Source organism: Impatiens glandulifera, chromosome 4, assembly GCF_907164915.1.
Source record: "Impatiens glandulifera chromosome 4, dImpGla2.1, whole genome shotgun sequence".
Taxonomy (NCBI): domain Eukaryota; kingdom Viridiplantae; phylum Streptophyta; class Magnoliopsida; order Ericales; family Balsaminaceae; genus Impatiens; species Impatiens glandulifera.
Genome location: NC_061865.1, coordinates 59,421,599 through 59,444,974, shown reverse-complemented (window position 1 = coordinate 59,444,974; position 23,376 = coordinate 59,421,599). Strand labels below are relative to the sequence as shown.

General features: G+C 31.1%; 3 protein-coding genes across 3 annotated transcripts; 2 read left to right on the top strand and 1 right to left on the bottom strand.

Annotated features, from left to right (window-relative positions):
• Positions 1 to 2,289: 2,289 nt before the first annotated feature.
• LOC124935573 (glutathione S-transferase U9) lies at positions 2,290 to 3,172 on the bottom strand. The gene is made up of 2 exons (XM_047476000.1): positions 2,849 to 3,172; positions 2,290 to 2,747 (listed from the first exon to the last, which is right to left on the bottom strand). Exons 1-2 carry the CDS (start codon positions 3,170 to 3,172, stop codon positions 2,367 to 2,369), a joined length of 705 nt encoding a protein of 234 aa, XP_047331956.1. The 3' UTR covers positions 2,290 to 2,366.
• Positions 3,173 to 4,586: 1,414 nt separating this feature from the next.
• Positions 4,587 to 8,092, top strand: LOC124935042 (NAP1-related protein 2). The gene is made up of 10 exons (XM_047475509.1): positions 4,587 to 4,839; positions 5,582 to 5,704; positions 5,790 to 5,840; positions 6,009 to 6,080; positions 6,175 to 6,288; positions 6,375 to 6,433; positions 6,846 to 6,915; positions 6,994 to 7,050; positions 7,198 to 7,245; positions 7,693 to 8,092. Exons 1-10 carry the CDS (start codon positions 4,711 to 4,713, stop codon positions 7,774 to 7,776), a joined length of 807 nt encoding a protein of 268 aa, XP_047331465.1. The 5' UTR covers positions 4,587 to 4,710; the 3' UTR covers positions 7,777 to 8,092.
• A 13,138-nt stretch (positions 8,093 to 21,230) lies between these two features.
• LOC124936083 (transcription factor TCP14-like) lies at positions 21,231 to 22,798 on the top strand. The gene has a single exon (XM_047476542.1). It carries the CDS (start codon positions 21,455 to 21,457, stop codon positions 22,463 to 22,465), a length of 1,011 nt encoding a protein of 336 aa, XP_047332498.1. The 5' UTR covers positions 21,231 to 21,454; the 3' UTR covers positions 22,466 to 22,798.
• The last annotated feature ends 578 nt before the right edge of the window (positions 22,799 to 23,376 follow it).

Genomic DNA, 23,376 nt, shown 5'->3' with positions numbered 1-23,376 from the left:
TCTCAAGCTCAACCCACTTTGTGACAAATGTGATCTAAATTTTGTTTATACAAATCATATTATAATCAAATTGATTTATCACCATCTTTATTATTCAATTCAGAGTATTAAAGTCTAAAACTTAATTTCATGGCCATCTGATCTCTTTATGGGATCCACCTTTGTCTGGCAACATTTATAAATGATAGGTTCAATCATCAACACTACCAAATTTATATGTATTATATATTGACCTTAGTCATGACACTTCATATTAATCTAGAAATTCAGAACTCAGAATCCAAATGTCCGGCTAATGAAGCCGACATCAATGAACTAGTGGACCCGAAAACATAAACCCTAACCATATGAATGCGATCAAGCCTGGTGGCACAATTTTGTGGATGGAAAATCGATTTTTTTTTTTTTTTTTTTTTTTTTTTTTTTTTTTTTTTTTTTTTTTTTTTTTTTTTTTTACGACTGGGGTAAGGGTTGACATGTGTAAGTTGATGAATGGACCACCTGGATTTTGTTTATGGGGATGGCATTGAAGTAAGGTTGACAAGTTGAAAGGGGGACCAATTGATGGGTACAAATCAACCATAATAGACAATTTTTGTAGTTAGAAATTGGAGCCCACCACCTATAAAAAGGAGTACTTTAAATTGTCTAATATGGGCTTTAGGCCCATTTTTCAGCTCACACAATTTTAAACTTTGTGTATTGCTTGGAGTAGTTAGTTGAAAAAATAAAATTTCAAAAAAATTAATTAGTACAAACCCTATAAATAATTTGTGTTTTAAAATTTTATATCATCAAAACCAATATAAAAAATAATAATTTTTATTCAAACTTTAATTTAGATCTTACTCTTACTCAATAAAATATTTCTGATGAGCCGTCCAAATTTTTTCAGGTGAAGACTTAGCCACGTTTGGGTGACATGTGTCAAAAATGGATTTCAATTGATTGGTGTGAAAATTGGAATTCATTGTTAGAAACATTGAAAATGGATGGATATTCATATTAAAAAAAAGCGTGCCTAATAAATTAGGCATAAAATTTATCTAAAATAATTAAAACCAAAATGACAGCAATGCACTCATTTAAATCAATTTTTTATTTATTTTTGTAAAAGAAAAAAATATTAAAATAACAAAAACTTTTAAAAAAAAATACTATATTACCTTGTTTGATGTGGGTTATCTAATTAACTATCAATCTTATAATTTCAATCAAAATATTAAGTTGATATTATTTTAGTATTTAAATATTAAATAATAAATAAAATTTAATTATTTTGGTTAGAATTTATTGTGATCGTGAATCTGCAGGTTGAATTGTTTTTTATACGTTTAAAAACTATATTACATCGATTATATTCTATCAATGTTCTACATCCGACCATATATCAAACATATTATATGTATTAGATATCAAACAGATTATATGTATTAGATATGGATTAAATTTGATAATTATATATAATAATAATAATAATAATAATAATAATTCATATTTGTCATGTTTTAAACTAAGTTTAAAATAATTAATTAAACAAAATCAAGTAAAATTTATCTTAAAAATTTCCATTTTTCTGAGAAAAAACACTGAAAATTTCTTACCTATCTTACAAATCTTATGTTCTCTTTCGTGTCGTGTATTAAATAATTTTTACATCGTGTTTGGCTGTGTTATTTAATATCTTCATAAGCGTAGTAGTGAGGAACTAGTACTACTTTTAGCCTGCAAGTCAAGAAAGTAGAAGATTCAGAATGTGCTGCTTACTTATATATTATTAAGGAATTTTTTTATTAAATAAAAACTTAAAAATTTAAGTTGAAAATTTGAAAATTTTATTAGTTAATCATAACATTAATTAATATATTTTAAGAAGAATGGATTACATTGCTTTAGTTTTTTTAATAGACCTTATATTATAACCTAATAAATCTTTTTTTATATCAAAACCTTATATTCAAGTTTGAAACCGAGGAACAATATGTTTTCGTTTCAGTAACGGTTGAGCGGTTTAAATTGGTGTGAATATTCGTCTACTTATTATACTAAAATTCTCATGTTCGATTCATACTAAAAACGTTTTAAGATGAAATAAATCTTGTCATCTTAGATTTGAATCACACTAAAAACATTCTAAGATAAAGTACGGATTAATACGGTATGATCGTGTGCTAGTTTTCAATATAAAAGTTATAATAAAAACAATAAAAGTAATAATATTAAACACTTAACAAACTTACCAATTGTTAAACAATATAATTTAACTCAAACATCTTTAAAAAGCCCTTATTTGATCACATTTATTATGTTGATGGACATAGAAGGATAAATGATGTTCATTACAAGAAGTACAAACAAATTAAGGATCAATTGGGTGCCAATTTGATGTTGTTTTGCTTCAAGTAAAGAAGAAGTGAGACAACCTTGTCATGAGGAGGGACTAATTCCTTAAACTTGGGCTGCTCCAACAATGCATTCACCCATGAAAAAACCTTAGGGTTCTTGTTTTGGTCAATGATCTTAAAACCAATTACTTCCTCTTGAGCTTTATACGCCCCTAAAACAGTTAACGCTATGATATCCAACATCCCCACACGCCCTTCTTTGATTCTTGAAGCCCCTTGATCGTCAACAAACATTTCATCTATGTTATCTTCGAGAATCTTCAACTTTTTTTGAAATTCTCCAACACACTTATTCTGACGATCTCCTTCGCTAATCACTAGATTTAATAAACATGGGAGCACCTAAATTTGAAACAATATTTTTATGATAAATAAAAGAATAGACATAACTAAATAGGTCATGATAAAAAAAAACAGAGAAAGTTACAGAAGAAAATATATGCCTTTTGATGAAAAAAATCAGCCCAAAAACGAACTCGAGCTCTTTTGTAAGGATCATCAGGTAACAGACGAGGCTCGTTCTTCCATGTCTCGTCTATGTATTCAACAATGACCATAGATTCACAAATAGACTTCCCGTTATGAACTAGCACGGGAACCTTTTTGTGAACCGGGTTATATTGGAGTAGCGAGGGACTCTTGTTGATCAAGTCCTCTTCCACATATTCAAAGGGTACTCCTTTGATACTAAGGGCTAACTCCACCCTCTTAGAATAGGTGCTAGCCCACATCCCATGAAGGGTTACTTTGTTAATCTCCTCTTCCATCTATTATCTCAATTGTTGCAAGATGATTTGATCTATTGATTGTATACTCTTAAATAAATAGAGAGAATACATTTAATTACATCATCCTATATATATATAATATGTTCCAAGTGATCAGCAAGCAACATTAATGGTCAATGATTTTATTGTAAAAAAAGAAGCATAAATAATTATATATGGGATTTTGAATAAGATAATCAATCAATGAGCAAATGAAATTATATAACTTATTGTTAATCATCAAGAAATGAAATATAACATAGGTTAGGTTAAGAGAATAATTCATCTCAATTATTAGCTTATTTATTTTACAATTCTATTATTTTATAGTTTGATAGAGATGGTTTATCAAATGTGGGTTTGAACTGAACCTATAGGCCCTATTTGAAAATACTATAATTTTTGTTTGTATATGGATCATCAGAAAAACCCAATAGTGTGTTATATGTATTTTAAAATAAATTTATAGTCCAGAAAAACTTAACAATCTAAAATAAATCTAATTTTATTTCATATATAATTTAACTTTGAAATTCTTATAATATTTATGTTTATTTAATTAAGTTTGTTTAATTAACTATTTAAAATTTGCTTACAAAGATGTCGAATATTGAGTTTACTTGGTGGGTAAGTTTTATTTTTTTTTTTAAAAGGAAAACAAAACACATCTGTTATAAAATATTGATAAAAAAATCAGTAGCATTATTTAAATATTTATAAAATAAATAATTTATACTTAAAAAAAACTTGCATATAATTTAATCATATTTTTCATATAAAAAAACAACAAAATTACTATCACTTTATATATATATATATATTAACAATTTAGAATTTGTTGCATTTGTAACAGTAATAGTAACAAAATACTGATTAATTAATGGAATATATAGTTAGATATTTAAAAAATTATCAAAATCGATCAAATATTTGATAAATCTACTCCGTAGAGTAAGACTTACTCTACGAATATTTAAATTTGTTAAAAAACACGACCCAGTCTAATCAACTATAATTTTAAATAAGTTAATTGTTAAAATATTATTGTATAAATATAATGTAAATATTCTAACCGAATCTAAAATGTAAATATTCATATAATAATTACAAAGATTATAACAATACTTTTTTACTGATGTATATTATAATAATATACATATAATTTTGAATGAATTAATATAAATAATTAAAAAACAAAAGCCCATGGGCTTTCATATCTATAATCCAGCCCATATACATATTTCTCTTGTACACGTGGCAAACGAAAGTTCGCGAGAATAGCAACTCAACTCAAGCCTATTTGGCAGATTCACGAAAGCTCATTAGTGCCACGTGTCATTAAATGGGTCCCACATATTTTGTATGTATTTTTCTCGTTAAGCGTGTTATCACTTTGCTTAAGATCTCAAAAACCCTAAATCCCCCAAAACCCTAACTTCCCTCCGCCACTCCTATAACCGTATTCAATTTCTCTCTCTCTTTAAGTTTTCCGGCGATCGGCGATCGGCGAGCGAAAGAGGAATTTCTCAGATTTCGAAATGGTGGCTGATAAAGGGAAGAAACTTAAGGTTGGAGACAAAGACGAGGAAGAAATTTTGGAGAATGTTGATGTAGATTTTGTTCTTTCCATCGAGAAGTTGCAGGAAGTTCAAGATGAACTCGAAAAAGTAAACAATTCCTCTCTCTAATCCTTCAAATTGTTTTCTGTTTCGAATTGTCAATCGGTTACCAGAGCGATTAGCTCATATGTTAGAATTCTAATTCCTTTTGCTGTTTGCTGGATACTGTAGCTATTGTAACCTGAATTGTTCGATTTGTAGCATTTATCTTCTTATTGATTGATGTCGAAAATACTTCTCTCCTGACGAGAGACTAATATCGCAAACTTTTGATATGTTTAAGAGCTGTGTGATTACTTAATGTGTATGATATATCTCATTTTGAATGTATTGATATTATCTTATATCGATTGTGCATATTCATTCGTGTTTATGAGTTAGGATTCATAATTGAACATTGATACTTTTTTGTTTAGCTTGGAATTAGGCTCTCAGACATTTTTAAATATGACAAAGTTTCTATTTCTTAATTGGAAAGATAGTTTATTTTAGGTAATAATATATACTTTATATTTGCTCTTCTCCTACATTCATTGTTAGATATTTGTCGAAATTAAGTTTTTGGCACTGTTTATGGATTTGAGTAGTATTCCTGTAGATTCTTATGTTTTGAGATGCATATGTTGCTTCATCATCTAGAGATTCTATTCAAGACATGTTCAACTGTAGATTGACTAGAAGTTTTATGTATCCGAGTAAATAGTCAGTAATTTAGAATAGTCCATGAGTTTTGAGTCATCTAATAACACATTTATAAATATATTTTTTCTTATCCCTTTTATGGCGCTAGATCAATGAAGAAGCAAGTGATAAGGTGCTGGAGGTAGAGCAGAAATTCAATGAGATAAGGAAGCCTGTTTATGATAAAAGAAATGAGATAATCAAGTCTATACCTGATTTCTGGTTAACAGCGGTAAACAATCTCCTCTACTAAACCTGATAACATATTTAGTTTTACTGGAGTTCTTTACTAACTTGATTCTACTCTGAGGTTGCAGTTCTTGAGCCATCCTGCTCTTGGCGAGCTCTTAACAGAGGAAGATGGAAAGGTATGACTTTATCTTTTCATACAAGTTATATTACATTGTTGTTCATTTTGTATGTTCTTTATCGTTAGAAATATTATTATATATTGTGGAGTTGTTTCTTCATTTGTTTTTATCGATTCTGGTGATATTGTCTTTTGACAAGACTTTTAATGTTTTTTGAATGTTCAGATTTTCAAGTATCTAAGTTCATTAGAAGTGGAAGACTCTAAAGATGTCAAATCGGGTTATTCAATCACATTTGTATGTTTTTTATGGTGTAATTTTTTGCTTTAGATCTTTGCTGCATTTGGTTAAGCAGTTTACTAACATTTGATTTATATATTTTGTTTTTTAGAATTTCAACCCAAATCCTTACTTTGGAGATACCAAGCTCACAAAGACTTACACCTTTCTTGATGAAGGAACAACTAAAATAACTGCCACATCAATTAATTGGAATGAGGGCAAGGTATGATATTATTTCGTACTTATGCCATGGTGATAAATGTCATCTCATCCTAATGAATGATAGTGGAAGCTGGATTACTTGTGCAGGGCATTCCTAATGGAGCTGTTCATGAGAACAAAGGCAAGCGCCCCCGTTCTGAGGAAAGGTGTTAATTTTTACCTTGTCGTTTTGAGTAAAGTATATACCATCAACTAATTAGGAAAATCATTTGGAAGTAGATTATGATCTCAACTTTGTCAGAAGATCATAGTTGAATTCTATCAGATAAGCTTTGCCCTGTTATCATGGAATACCAATTATAAGCTCATAGTTAAATTTTTCCTTTTAAATTTGCATTTTTGTACAACAATAAGTTCATCCTCTCTTGTTGACATAGGTTGGTTTTTCGTAAAATATATAATCTAGAAAAGGACATTCTTTTTAGTAAAAAAAAATTAGTTGTTTTTAAATGAGCTCACTCTAACCCACAACTCTACATGTCATCTTATGGATTATGCTTTAGAAAATAAATGTACACATGTTGCTGTTCCTCATTTTGTTCCGTGGTTGAAATGCAGCTTTTTCACTTGGTTTAACGAAACTCAGCAGAAGGATGATATCGTCCATATGGATGATCTTCAAGATGATGTAAGATTTTATGTTTAAATAGGTTAATTACTTTCTATTGTAATCTTTAGTCATACTAAAATATATTAATTTCTGTAGATTGCTGAGATTATCAAAGAAGATTTGTGGCCCAATCCTCTGACATATTTCAATAATGTATGTAATCTTCTCCTTTTCTTTAACCGTTACCTCTTGTTTCTCATTGCTCCTGTATAAAACTGCCAACATCAACTTAAAAGAAGAGGTAGATTAACGTAAGTCTACTATTTCTTGAATCTAATATTTAGTATTTTCTGTTTATAGGATGGTGATGAAGAGGGTTTTGAGGTGGAAGAAGTTGATGATGATGAGGTAAATATACCCCGAAATAATCAGTCTTACTAGTGTCATTGGATGTGTATGCAATTTGTAGACTATTTTAGTTGTGTTCAAAGTTCTCTTCTCTAGTAAGTCCCAATCCTTGTATTCTGTTGGATTTCTAATCTAAATTGCCCTCAAAAGTTGATTGCCTATGAAAGTAGTACCTGACATTCATTCATGATCTATATTCTATACCTTTTACTACCAGTTTTTCTGATAAATCAAGAATTCAAGTTATCTTAGTTCATTGTCATTGAGGCCAACAAGCTTTGAACTAAGAGGCAATGTCTCAATCAAAGAAAGCACATTGGTTTTAGTTTTTTTTTTATGACTAGCACGATCACAACTTTCATAACCTCCTAACCCGATACCTTTAATTCAGTTTATCTAGTTTATTGCATTTTATTTATCACAATTGCAATTGGGTTTGTATGGCAGGAGAAAGGCAGCGAGGGGTCTGAAGAGGACGACGAGGAACAAGAAGACGACGAGGAAGAGAGTGACGGGGAGGATGGCAATTGAACTTCCCTTCCCGCCTTTGAATTTGAATTGGGTTGCCTTTGATTTAAATGATGGTCAGTCAGTATATGGCTTTTGTGTAAAAAAGGTCTTGGAAGGGCCATTAAATGAACCAAAGTGCTAACAATGTCTCTCTTACCTTCTTTCTTAGTAGACAAAAGACTTCACTAGTGGTGGTGGTGGTGGGGGATAAACTAAGATCAATTTATTGTTCCCATTTTTGTTTATCATTTTGTATCTGCTGAAATTACCATAAAAAAGTAACAAATGGGTTACTTTTCTCGGCAATTTTGGATTCTTTAAGATGCTATATTCTACAGCTTTACCATGAATTTTGATACTCGTACATGTGATAATCACAATCCTGCACTAACCGAGAATGTTTCTTTCGAAAGGTAGAATGTTTTGTGGTCCTAACACATTACTAGTTGCTAGTCTCAATCACTTGTGTGAACTTCACATGAAGAAATTCCATTTTCTTACTTTTGTAATGTTCATAATGGTCCATACTCATCAAATGGGTATTTGACAAACTATAAACAGTGACCTCATTTCTTATAGACCTATTTTGATTTTATTTACATGTGAATGATAAAAGAGTGATATTATCTCTTTTTCTAATCTAGCGACAACTAGAACGGGATATCCTCTGCTTTTCGAGGTCCCGAGTTTAGGGTTTAGAGTTTAAGGTTTTTCGAGGTCCTGAGTTTGAGCTTAGGGGTTCGAGCTTAGGGTTTAGAAATATTGATGCAGCGTGCGTGGCTAGGATGAACCTTTATCAAGATTCGTTGATTCTTACGAATACCGAAAGTTGATAGATATTGAGGAAACCTCGTTTTCTGATTAATAATCTTCCCCTAACAAAGTGTTTTAAGATTCTTTAAATACTCAAACCCTAGCTTGCAAAAGAAATAAACAACTTTTAATAAATTGCAAAAAACACCCGAAACTAATAAAAATGCGATTTTGAGCCCCTAAACGTCGTCAGATGGCCTTAAACCATCATACCTCATGGCAAAATCATGACTTCTTCACAGCACCACATTTCCGCCCGAAAAACACTAGGCAATCGTCGAAATCTGACACTTGCGAGATATTTTCGGATGCTGCAACTTTCGCATAAACGCCTCTTCGACTCGCACCGCATCATTCCCCCCAGGTAGAAAAGATTCGTCCTCGAATTTGGAACCGCATCATCCTCATCAGAAGAAGACTCACCCACAAAAGGAACAAGATGCTTCACATTGAACACATCAGAGGTACGCACATGGCTGGGAAGGCGTAAACGATAAGCATTGGGGTTGATCTTCTCCACAATCTCAACAGGACCAATCTTCTTAGCAGCAAGCTTGTTATATTCATGAGCTGGAAAACGATCCTTAGTCAGAATAGCCCACACAAAGTCACCAACTTCAAAATCAACAGCACGCCTTCTCGAATCAGCCTTCTCCTTGTACTTGGCAGTAGCAGCAACCAAACGGTCATGAGTGGTCTGATGAACCTGAGCCAACTGACCAACAAAATCCGCAGCAGTGGAATGAGGACGCACCTTGCTGGGCAGCGCTAACAAATCAAGAGGAGCACGCGGAGACAGCCCGTAAATCACATGGAAAGGACTGAAACCAGTGGAGCGATTAACAGCATGATTGTAAGCAAACTTTCCAATGAAAGGGCGAAGAGCCTGGTTCATCACACGCATAAAGGTGCTAGGAGCATTCGACAGACCAGACGGCATAACCAGCCACTCATATAAGCCCTCACGAGTCTTAAAGGCAGTCTTCCACTCATCACCCATGCGAATACGAATCTGATGGTATCCACTCTTGAGATCCAGTTTGCTAAACACAGAAGCACCACCCAACTGATCCAACAAGTCATCCAACCGGGGAATAGGAAACCGATAACGCACTGTAATCTTGTTGATAGCACGACTATCAATGCACATACGCCAAGACCCATCCTTTTTTGGGGTAAGAAGGGCCGGGACAGCACAGGGACTAAGGCTCTCTCGAATGTGTCCCTTAGCCAGCAAGTCCTCCACCTGTCTACGCAACTCTTCATGTTCTTTGGGACTCATGCGGTAATGAGGACGGTTGGGTAGGACAGCACCTGGAACCAAGTCAATGTGATGCTGGATATCACGCAAAGGAGGCAAGGCACAAGGCAGATTCTTAGGAAAAACATCTGCAAACTCCTGTAACAGCGGCTGCACTGGAATAGGCACCTCAGAACTAGCACCACAGGTAATCAGCGAACAAAATAGAGCAAACACCATGCCCGATTCGACCATGGCGGTCTGAAAAGGACCCCGAGACAACAAGGTGGTAGGGGGGGACGCATGATGAGTGGGGGCAGCACCCTTCTTGGGCTGATTTGGCATCAACACAATCTTGGTACCATGAAATAAGAACGTGTAGGTATTAGCACGCCCATCATGTATAACAGAATGATCAAACTGCTAAGGGCGACCAAGTAAAAGGTGACAAGCATCCATAGGAACCACATCACAATATACAGCATCACGATAATGGGAACCAATGGAAAAATTAACAAGTACGCGCTTGGAAACTGTAACATCCGTACCTTGACTCAGCCAGGACAGGCGATAAAGCTTGGGGTGAGGTTTAGTGGACAGACCCAGCTTCGAAACTGCAACCTCAGAAATCACATTCTCACAACTCCCAGCATCAATGATGAAGGTGCAAACTTTGCCACCGATGGTACAAGTGGAATGGAACAGATTATTGCGTAACCACTCGTTGTCAGGAGCACGAGGGGTTAAACATGATCGACGAATCACCAAAAGGGGGCCAACATCACCAGAAACATACTCCTCCGCTGCCTCATCATCATAAACATCATACACTAGGGCTGAATCTGAAGGAAGAGTAGAGTCAGGATCATCCACCTCAATAAAAAGACCACGATTGGTGGACTTTGGGTTGCGACACTCTGCTTGGCGATGGCCAACTTCACCACAATTGAAACAATGCAAGCCACCGGGACGTCCCTCCGGGGGGGCTGTAGTGCCGCGAGGGGGGGCTGGGGTGGGATGGGCCGGCTGGGAAGAAGAACTAGTGCCACTAGTGGGGACAACCTGTTTTCCAAAGCTACCCGAACCGCGCCTGGCTAGCTGTTTCTCAGCCTGTGAAGCACGCTGATGTGCCTCAGAAACAGTCAAGGGATCAAACATATTCAAAATATCCTGCAATTGGAGGCGAAGGCCACCAATATAGCGAGAAACCAACTGGAGAGGGGACTCAGACAGGTCAACACGAGCCACAAAGGTGTAAAACTCAGTGGAATAGTCATCCACGGAACGAGAACCCTGACGAAGATTCTGGAACCGCTGGTACAGGTTACGTTCGTAATTATATGGTAGAAACGCAGCCCTAATATGCTTCCTGAATTTGTCCCAATTCGTGAGCTTTGCCTAACCATGACGAACACGTGTCTGTTTCAACTGCTGCCACCATGCTTGTGCACGACCATGTAAGCGGATCGTAACAAGGGGTACACGACGATCTACAGGAACTTCCTTGAAATCTAGAATCTCTTCAACCTGAGAAAGCCAATCAATAAACTCTTCCGGTGGTAGACTACCATCGAACTTAGGGATGTCCACCCTGAAAGCCTGCTCCCAGCGATGATTGGGGCGTTCAGGGGATCGATTCCGAAGACCACCGAGAGGGTTTTCATCTGTCATCGTAACATCATCTTCAGGGTGGTGCATGTGCATAGATGCATCCATCCGTTGCGTCAACCATTCAACCTGCCGCCTCAAATCGTCGTTTATCACGGCGAAACTCAGCGTTTTCACGTCGCAACTCAGCAAGGTCACCATCATCAGCACCAGGGGTAGGGTTGCGCGGCTGTCTTCGGGGCGGCATACCTCAGGGTCGACTGGAAACTGATACCAACTGATGCAGCGTGCGTGGCTAGGATGAACCTTTATCAAGATTCGTTGATTCTTACGAATACCGAAAGTTGATAGATATTGAGGAAACCTCGTTTTCTGATTAATAATCTTCCCCTAACAAAGTGTTTTAAGATTCTTTAAATACTCAAACCCTAGCTTGCAAAAGAAATAAACAACTTTTAATAAATTGCAAAAAACACCCGAAACTAATAAAAATGCGATTTTGAACCCCTAAACGTCGTCAGATGGCCTTAAACCATCATACCTCATGGCAAAACCATGACTTCTTCACAGCACCACATTTCCGCCCGAAAAACACTAGGCAATCGTCGAAATCTGACACTTGCGAGATATTTTCGGATGCTGCAACTTTCGCATAAACGCCTCTTCGACTCGCACCGCATCAAATATGGTATAAGAATATAATAGAAGATGATCACTTCTGAGTGGACCAATGTACAGAATTTTATAATAATTTTGTTATCCATATAAGATGAGATAGTGTCCATAGAAAGTTGGGCAAAGTAGATCTATATCTGACATTTTCGGTAAAGACAGAGATGTGTGTGTTCTTGCTCTATCTTCAAAAGATTTCACTTTTTTTTTATTTATTTAATAGTTTTTTGTTATGGATAACAAATACTGAATAATGGAGCAGATAATAATATAATAATAAGAGTGCACTAATTATCTGGGCCATCTCAATCATGTGAATTATTATTAATATATATTTTCATTAATGAAATTTATCATTTTTTTCAATGAGTTTGTACAAGTTAAATTTTTTTTAACTGCTACAAACTATGAATGAACATTATAATAAATGAGAGAGAATTTAAAATCATCAAAGATATGAACATAAAAGTTTTTGAAAATAAAAATAAAAAACATAATAACAATAACATTATTGATAATACTCATTAATCGAATACGATTACTCACTTTTCCTTACAAGTCTCCACAAAATATTGAGGATTTCGTTTGAGAAAATCTAAGGTCATGGATGATTCGAGTAAACCATCTTTTAGTTTATCTTGTTTTACAAAAATATATATGATCCTCAAATGAAAAGGCATGAAGACCCGCACTTAGGGCTAGTTTATTTTGTTCTAACTTATTCGAAACAAACTTATTACGTTAGGTTTCTTATAATTTATTTCATATTATTTCAATTTATTCGATAAACGTTAATGTATATTTAATTTTATTTATTTGGAATAACTTATTCGTTAAAACTAATAAGTTATTAAGCTTATAAGTTGAATTAAACTAAAGTTCAAGGCAAGAATGAACTCATCAAGTCAATACTTGTATAATTTTCTAATAAAGAATAAAAACAATTGTCAATGCTTATGGTCTTTAACTTTTAATTTTTAGTATTCTCAATCTCTTCATATAATCTGGTCTTGTTTGGTTTCCAAAGATACTGAAATTGTTGGCCACTGATGAAAGTGAATGTGAAACTTCAGTTACTTATTCTTTTGGTGTATTCTGGACCTCTTTTTGTGGGCTTCAATTTGAACCCACCTTTGGGGATTTTTGGTCCCAAACAATTTGTCACCACAAGAAATTGGTAATTATCCAAAAGTTGCAAAACCCTGGTTTAGGATAAGAGATTTTTGTTTTTTTAGATTTTAGTTTAAGATTAAATATTTCGAGTTTCCACCAAGATAGTTTCATTGGTAAGAGTCAGATTAGCAGATCAAAATGTCAAGGGTTCGATTTCATAACTTTGAGTTTAAACGGAGGGTCATTCACATGTTGAGCTAGTTCTCATTTAATTCCCAAAATAAAAATAAAAATTCTCGGTTCGGGTTATTCTTATCCACAACATTTTCCGATGTTATTTATTAAACTTTCGTATAAAAATAAATAAATTGTGTATAAACTTTAATAAAAACCACTCTTTCAAAGTGAACAAGTTCTCATGAGCGTCGGTTACAGGTAGGCTAGAACATGAAGGAAGTGACAATGTGTGGGTCCCACCATCTTTCTTCCAATAATTCAGGGATGACGTATGCCCTATTTCACTTGAAAATTCCAATTCTTATCGACATGAATGAACTCTATTCATGTCACTAAATCTCACTATTTCAATTCTTCACATATATTTTATAATATTATTTTATTAAAATTAATATTTAAATAAGTTATTTAAAAATTAATATTTAACTTTAAAATATTTTTTATATATAATTTTATTTTAAATTGTTCTTTTTATATTTAGTTGGTTTGAAATTGCTTCTTATACACTATTTTTATTTGAAATTGTTTTATATATATTTATTTTTATTTAAATTTATATCATAAATATTTAAAATTATTTAAAATATTATAAAATAGTTCATTTATGTTAAAAATATGCACAAATTCCTCTTTCATTTTTTAAAGTTCTATTGTGGGCTAAGTTTTTAGCTTTGTTTCGAGATGACTTCTTTAACTCAACTCTCTAACGACGACAAATTTGCTCCGTTCCATTTTCATACAACGATGTTACACACTAAGGCGACGACGAGTTATTACACCTTCGTCATCTTCATATTTAAATATTGTGATTTGTTTTGTGTCCCAAAAAGTTATTACTCATTTGTCTCATTCGTATTTAGATATTGTGGTTTGTTTTGTGTCCCAAAATCATTTCTAATCAATAAAGAATATTGTCATTAAAGAAGATAACGATGTTTAATAGTCATATAGTTAAAATATAAATAATATGATAGAAATTACGAAATACAAAATATGATATTGTAATACAAAATACGTAGTATGCTTAAATTGGCCGGCTAGACAAGACTTGCACAAAATTAGCAGTTATCCCCTTGATGAGAATGAATTGTGAGTTAAAATGAATTTAATTTGATTTGAAAACAAAATGAGTTTTTAGTTAAAATAAGCTCTAATCCAAATTTGAGAAACACAACTTAGATGAAACTTTAATATATCGATGATTTTTAAATTAGTTATTAAGATCGTTTAAAATCCGATCATAGAATATAAATAGTTCATTTTTGAAGTTAGGTTCTTTATTTTGTATTATTTGAAAGAGGCTAATTATTTTAAACAAATATAAATGTATTAAAAGTAATTTCAAATGAAAAAATAAATATTTATAACTTACTTTTTCTTTTATTAAACAATAACTTTTTTTCAAAAAATTCATTAACAATCCCAAATAAGATTCATTTTTTTTAAGTTGTGCCAAATGCCAATTGTTATTTTGATTAAACTTCTTGTTGGACATGTTACAACTTAATTTGTAATTTATTTAAATGTTAAATTTCATGTTTAGTGTACAAAAGTAATAATACAAAAAAAAAAAAAAAATCATTTTTCCCAGAAATTGTGGCAATGGAAAATAGGGTAAAGAATGAATAAATTAAAAGGTCCTTTCAAAAGATAGGGATCACAAATCTCTCTATTAAAGATTTGTTCCAAACTATCACACATTACCCTGTCAAACACCCGTCTTCTCAAATTAAATGACAAAACCAACATTATCTTCTTGAGAAAAAAAAAATTAAAATCCAATTTTTAAAGAAATTAATGAAGTCATCTCTCTCTCTCATGTAATATAACATGTGTTTTATGATCATAACATTCAATAATTATTTTTGTCAAAGTTGTCTAATAGTTAACTTAAAGAAAACAAATCATTAGTTTTTGAATATTGTTATGATCATAAAACACATTATGATCATAATATTCATATATAGACACTAATAGACACCAATTTTTGAATGTTATGATCATAAGTTATCTTTTTTAAAGTTATTTTTATTTTTGAAAGTTGTCTATTAGTGTCTAAAATTACATCATTAAGTATCTTCTTGAGTTTTCATATTTTATATTTAAGTGTCGCTAAAGTATTTTCTGACCCTTTTCTGCGCCCCAATATTAAGCGCCGGTAAACCTTATATTTGCGGGGAAATACCATTTAATTTCTGACCCTTTTTTCTGTTTAACAGTTTGTGTTTTTATTTACATTAAAAATTCTTTATTAAGGAAAATTTTCTGATTTATTACATGACAATAAGATTTTTCCAAAGAAAAAATAGAAAGAAAATTATTATTTGATGGTGTGGTATAAGAAAGAACAAAAAGGTCATCCAATTAAAATCAAAGCTCGATTAAAAGTCAACTTCGTAGTACTGGTTTTAGTTACGATAGTAAAAAAATTAAAATTAATAACCAACCTTGACAAAACCGTGTATCACTACTATTTTTGAAGAAGTTCGACATAAGTGATCTAAGCCTTATAATGTAATATTGAATAAATGACAATGCCTTAACCCACATTAGAAGTTTGACTTTCATTGTTGGAACAAATAGTGTCACATAAGAATGTTTTTCTTATCATTTTACTTTTGGATTAACTATTTGATAATTTATATTGTAAATTATGATAAATTGATATTTTTTTTCTAGAGTGGATGCAATTTTGACATAGAAAAACATGGTTTTTTTTCATAAAGAAATGGCAGGTTCCACCAAGGATGTCACATGGTGCTATTCAAAGTGGCCCCTATCAGTTGGGTGGTAGACACACAAGTCTTTCATGTTATGTCTCTAACATTGCATTGCCTTTTTTACCCCTCTATCCAGGGGTAAACACGACAAAGAAAACAAATCATTCAAACACCCAGCTCACTCGCCTTAAATGTAAATTATTTTGTGTACGACTTACCATTGCATGAAACTTAGATGGATTTATATACATGTTTGATTATGGTAATTAATTTGGGGAAAGGGGGCATATTCTGTTAATGAAAAATATAAGAACATTTAGAAAAGGGTTATTTATGGGGCCATTGAACAATCTAAGTAACATCTTTAATGGCTTCTTAATTATCAGACAAACTTCGGCATAGGTAGCAGGTCTTTATGTCTTAGAAAGGGATAGATTTTGCTAGTCATGGTACCAATCAACAACCAGCTAGCTAAGACCCACAAATTAAAAGCTTATAATATATATAAAATAAAATAGATAAAGATTATTGAAGGAACAAAACAATACAATCTGATCGACCTAAATTTTCAATTAGGTAGTATAATTGAAAACAATTGTAAAAACACAAAAACTAGTAAGTTATGTAAAGAGACGTTGTCATACGTTATAAATGACTCAAATAAATTAATTTTTATCTCTATGTGTAATGATAATCTTCCATACAAGTTTGTTATCTGGTCTTGATCTTCATATAGTGAATTTTTATATAATGCTAGAACTTATCAACTCTTTAAACTGTATCTAGAGAAAAACCTAAATTTGTTATAATCATTATATATTTATGTCTTCATTTGATTCATAATTAACAATATTTTGTTCCTTGGTGTGTGGTTTGATAGTGTTAAACGACTCCAATCATTTTAATAAGATAGTAAATTACATTTGAATAACAACTTCATTATATTGTTATGTTTTTGAATCAGACAAAGTATGTTTTTAATTCTATTTAAAAGCAGAGGTAAAAGTGATTAAGTAATATTTGTGGAGTGGCTCATAGAATAAATTTTAAAATAAAAATTAAATTTTGTTGGAGACTTCTAAAGAAGTTTCTAAAATAAAGTACTCCATTGCATAATTAGCTAGATTACTCATGAATATTTTTTTTTGACTGGTAAAAAAATGATATTAAAATTTTGATAGATTAAATAAATATTGTTAATATCGGATATTTATAAAAGGATAGCAATTTTTTAATCGAAATAATATTAAATTAAAATGTTTACAGATAAGAGCTGTCAATGAAAATGTATTTACCGACGCTAAACACCGTCACTAAAGTGTCGCTATAAAATAATCAGATGCTAACTAATTCGTCGCTAATTAAGCGACGGTAAAATTAATTTCTTGCAAAATCTATTTTGGCTAAAGTAGCTCTTAAGCTCTTTTGATTCTGACTTTTTTTAAGGATCAACTTAAAGTGTTCTTCATGTTAATTAAAAAATATATACTATAGTACAAATTAAAACTTTAAATAATAAATTTTTAGTGGAACAAATATTTTTTTAATAGAAAAAAAAGGGTAAAAAAGAAGAAATGATACAATGTTTTTTTTAATAAAGTGTAAAATGATGAGTCATGATGGGGCATGTCTCTACTATTGGTTCTTTCTATGTTTTAATATGAACCATTTCCTGTCTTACCCACCTTTCAAACAATTTTTCCCAAACTACCCACTTTTTCATTCACATTCCCAAACTACCCACATTTCTCACTCTAAATCATTAATCAACCTATTAATTAACTCACTCTCTATCTTAACCCACTAATTAACTCTCTCTCTAAACCCATTAATTAGCTTCTCTCTCTCAACTATTAATTAATATTCTCACTTTTAAACTATTAATTAATTCAATTGAAATATATTATATAAATATTAAAATAAAATAACACATATGTTTTATTTTTATTTAAATCTATAAATATAATATATATAGTTCAAATTAAATACACTAAATTAAATAATTTAAATAGCTATTATAAATTAAAATAAAATAGAATACATTACATAAACGGAAACTTAAAATAAAATATATTACATAAACATTAAAATAAAATACATTACATAACAATAAAATACATAACATAAACATTACAATAAAATAAAATACATAATAAATATTAATCACTTTCAATATACAATAAAATTGAATTATAAAGATAAAATATGCATTTTATTGTATATTGAACGTGATTAATATTTATTATGTATTTTATTTTATTGTAATGTTTATGTTATGTATTTTATTGTGATGTAATGTATTTTATTTTAATGTTTATGTAATATATTTTATTTCAAGTTCCCGTTTATGTAATGTATTCTATTTTATTTTATTTTATTTTATAATAGCTATTTAAATTATTTAATTTAGTGTATTTAATTTGAACTATATATATTATATTTATAGATTTAAATAAAAATAAAACATATGTGTTATTTTATTTTAATATTTATATAATATATTTCAATTGAATTAATTAATAGTTTAAAAGTGAGGATATTAATTAATAGTTGAAAGAGAGAAGAGTTAATTAATGAGTTTAGAGAGAGAGAAGGGAAGTTAATTAGTGGGTTAAGATAGAGAGTGAGTTAATTAGTGGGTTGATTAATGATTTAGAGAGAGAAAGGTGGGTAGTTTGGGAATGTGAATGAAAAGGTGAGTAGTTTGGGAAAAATTGTTTGAAAAGTGGGTAGGACAGGAAAGGAAATGATTCTTTTAATATAGTCTCATCTCTCCAACATTTTTTACTGAAATGATACAGTTTTTTCAGTGCAATTATTATAATATTTCTGACATTACAGTAAAGATCATTGTACACTGCCAATGGTTAAAAAGAATATTATTATAGTAAAAATAATATTTCGAGTTATAAGTTTAATTAAAATAATTGTAATGTTGAATAATTAAACTTATCAAGCTAAATCAAACTAATCCTAAAAGTTATAGCCAGCCAGCCACTCTATCTTATTATTCCATCCCAAAAAGATGGACCTGCATATGCAACTATACAAAGGCCAAGGGCCCTTATAATTATTAATAATAATATTTCATATTTTGTATTCATTCAAATTAGTCTTCTACCTTCCATATTTTCGTCACAAATTCACTCCTTTTTTTTTTTTAATCTATCCAATATATAGAGTTAGATCATATTCTTCAATAAAGATCCACTTAACTTTTATAATTTTAAATTTAGTGAAAAAAATTTGATTAAGAGATTATTCGGTATATATATTTTTAAATAAACGTTGATGGGTTGATTTTAAAGAGTCAGAGTATTTTTTTATATCTTTTTAAAAGATATTAATATAATGATAAATATATATATCTATGGTATTTTATTATTTTAATTATTGAATTGAGTAATGTGATTGATAAGAGAGTGAATGAAATGATGTATGATTGTGGTTGAAGTTTTATAATGAATTTAATCGATCTAAGAGATTAAATATTTTAAATATGATTTTTATTAAGAACGTTTGAAGACGAACTTGTTTGAGGTGAAGAATTTTTGTTTCAATATTTTTTTTAGAACGTTGGGTTTTGTTTCTCTTTTAGAGTGTGATTAATCTCCGCGGGTTAAACACATAGTCCACAAATACACTTAAACTATATAACCAATCGTAGAACTTGTCACCTGACGGACTCGAACCCAAAACCTTAGAAATGCTGAAGATATGCACGTCTTATTGCTCCAAGGGTTTGGGGGGTAAGAATTCTTGTTTCAAGACTTATTATTAACTGTTTAAAATTATGTTCATTTCTAAGATCAAACGCCCAAAAAAATAGACCATGATGATGTTTGGGATTAATTTATTTTATCTTAGCAACTATAACACTTATAATAAGTAATATTTTGGTTTGATTAATTGTTGTTTAAAACTAATAGTAAGTGTTTAACATCTAAATTATTCTTAGACTTGTTTGGAAATTCATTAATTAACTCTGCCAAAAAAGCATACTTTTTATGTAACAATTTTGCCATAAGAAGCAGTGAATCCAAACTCAGACTAAAGTCTTGTTTTTTTTTTTAAAAAAAAAAAAAAAACTATTATTATTGACTTGGGGATTGGGTCCCTCTTTATAGGCCATTCATGTCTTTATGGATTTTGAATGATGAAAAAAGGCACCTCACGTGGAGTCTGAACCAAAGGGACCCTTGTCCAGCCATAATAAAAAAAAAAAAAAAAATTATTATATATTAATAAAGGTAACACTATTCCTTATTTATTATTTTCTTTTGTACAAAGATAATCGTTGTCAATTATTACTATAAGAATAAATATAAATAAAGACTAAAGCAAATTTCATTTTCTAACTTAAATAATATTTATTTTAAAGCACACCCACCCTATAATAATTTCCACTCATTTTAGACTTTATTTAACATCTATGAATTTTTTGAATAGCAATTGATTTTTTGTAATTCCATATTAATTTTATTGTATGATATTTTAAGTCAAAATAATATGAGATCATTCTTGAATTAGAATCTTCTCCATAATCTTATAGTCCAATATTCTACTCAATTGTATTCTTTGATTAAGAGCTCGTTTGAAATTATTATTTTTAATTCAAAATTCAACTTTTTACCTACTTCCATTTCATCTATTTTATCCACCAAAATACCTTTTAATTTAATATATTTTCTCTAATTTTTTTTATCTCATTTATTTAGAAGGTTAACTTTAAACAACTCATTTTAATTTTTTGAAAATGGACAATGAAAATTAAAGTGTTGTTAAATCATATAACAAAAATATTACATAAAAAAATACAAAGGAAATTAAAAATCAAAAATGTAAAATCACCGAACACAACTAAACTTATAAGAGAGCAATGAAATCACCCGTCGAGTTTAAAAAACTCCTTTAAGAAAACTAATTTTTAAAAAAATCAAGCAATTTTTTTACAAAAACCCCAGATAAAATCCATATAAAATCCAGAAAAACACAAGATGAAACAAATTTTAAAATAATAAATATTATTATTTTCAAATATACCAAAAAAAATAACAGCTTTAAAAAAATAAGCTAAATTATTATATGGTTCTTAAAAGCTGGCATTCTTAGTCATCTTCAATCTTCATCTTTCACCTCTTTCTCTCTCTATATATCTCTCCCGTATAATTTGGGTGTATATATATATATATATATATTAATATTAATATATATATATATATATAGATAAAGATTTCTTTGTACGATAGGAAGAATAAAAAGACCCACAAAAGATTAAATAAACTTTCATGTGATAATGGACGGCGGCGATCATCATCTTCACCGGCCAACAAATTTCCCATTCCGTTTATTAGAAAAAAAAGAAGATCTCGAACCTTCATGTTCAACATCAATCTCCACCGCCGCCGCTTCTTCATCCGCCGTCGTTCTCGCCGGAGAATCTTCCGACAAGAAACCGCCGCCAAAACGAAACTCCACTAAAGATCGCCACACAAAAGTCGACGGCCGTGGACGCCGGATCCGTATGCCTGCACTCTGCGCCGCTAGGGTTTTTCAACTGACAAGAGAACTAGGTCATAAATCAGACGGCGAAACCATCGAATGGCTTTTACAACAGGCAGAACCGTCAGTTATAGCTGCCACCGGCACCGGAACAATTCCGGCGAACTTCACTTCACTTAATATCTCTTTAAGAAGCTCTGGTTCATCTATGTCGGTTCCATCTTATCTTCGATCATCTTATTTTAATCAAAATTTCTCAAATATAACGCAGAATCAAAGGAGGAATACACTTTTTCCGGCGATTGGATTATCCCCTTCTGATAATTCTCAATCATCTATGCTTAATTTTCAAATGGGTAATCAGGGTATTATTAATAACCCGATTATGAAACCTGAGTATCATCGAGGAGAGAGTCCGAATCAAGATTTATCAGATAAACGTCGATCAAACTCCGACCCATCGCCGGAAATTTCTCAACAACAAATGGGTAGTTATTTGTTGCAATCCACAACCGGATCTATGCCGGCAAGCCACTCTTCAATTCCGGCGAATTTTTGGATGGTGGCAAATTCAAACAATCAAGTAATGAGTGGAGACCCAATTTGGACTTTTCCTACTGTCAATAATAGTGGCTTATATAGAGGAACAATGTCAAGTGGTTTACATTTTATGAATTTTCCGGCGCCGGTTACCCTTTTGCCGTCACAACAACTGGGTATGGGGCTAGGCAGCGGCGGCGGCGCCGACGAAGAAGATGAAGAAAACAACCATCATAATAACAACAATGGAAACAATATTTCGTAAACCCTATTTTATAAATGAAGGATCTTGATCAAAAAAACAATCCGACCAGGTGACCAGGTGACGATTTGAAGATTGACAATATACGGCTAGTCAGATAAACTGACCAAGAAATATCATCAAATTTGCGAGGTTTGGTTTTCTTAAAAGAATTCATGTTTTTTTTTCAAGAATTTTGTTTTGTGTGATTAATTAATGTGAGCCTCTTTGTTTGGTTTTGGTATTTTTACTTTTAGGGTTTGGATGAGAGACTATTATATTATTTGACAATGGCTTATTCATGAGTTCTTCTTTCATATTATATATCATTATTTCACAATTTGTGTAAACTTATTTTTTACATTTTTATAAAGATTGTACAAGTTTAGTAATATTTATCACTCCAATAATTAATCAAATAGAATTCGTTTCTTAGTTATACAAAGACAAAACTACAAATTTAATTACTAAAAATGTCTTTAAATATGTTTAATAATAATTTACTTACTTATTTGTCATGATTCTTGTCTTATGATCTGAGTTCTTGAGTTTATTTTGTTATAGGATGGAAAAATAAATAACACCTTGTTTGATGATCATGGGTTTTTTTAATGATATTTAGGGTTTTTCCATAAACAAAAGATTATTGTTAGAGTGATATATATATATATATATGATATAAAGTTTTTTTTTATAATTATAAGGAAAACTAAAGTATCATATATCAAACAAGTTCTAAGAGTCAAAAATAGTAATATTGTGTGTCATTGTAGTTACAAGGACTAAAAAGATATTTTCTGTAAGTGTGTAAATGATTCAGATGAATGGTATTTTAAAGGAAAAGACTCCATTTTTTCATGCAGATTTGAAGTCTTCGCAGTGAAAATTTCTTTCATTTTTTTTTTACTGCATCTATGATTAGGGTTTCTTTTCTA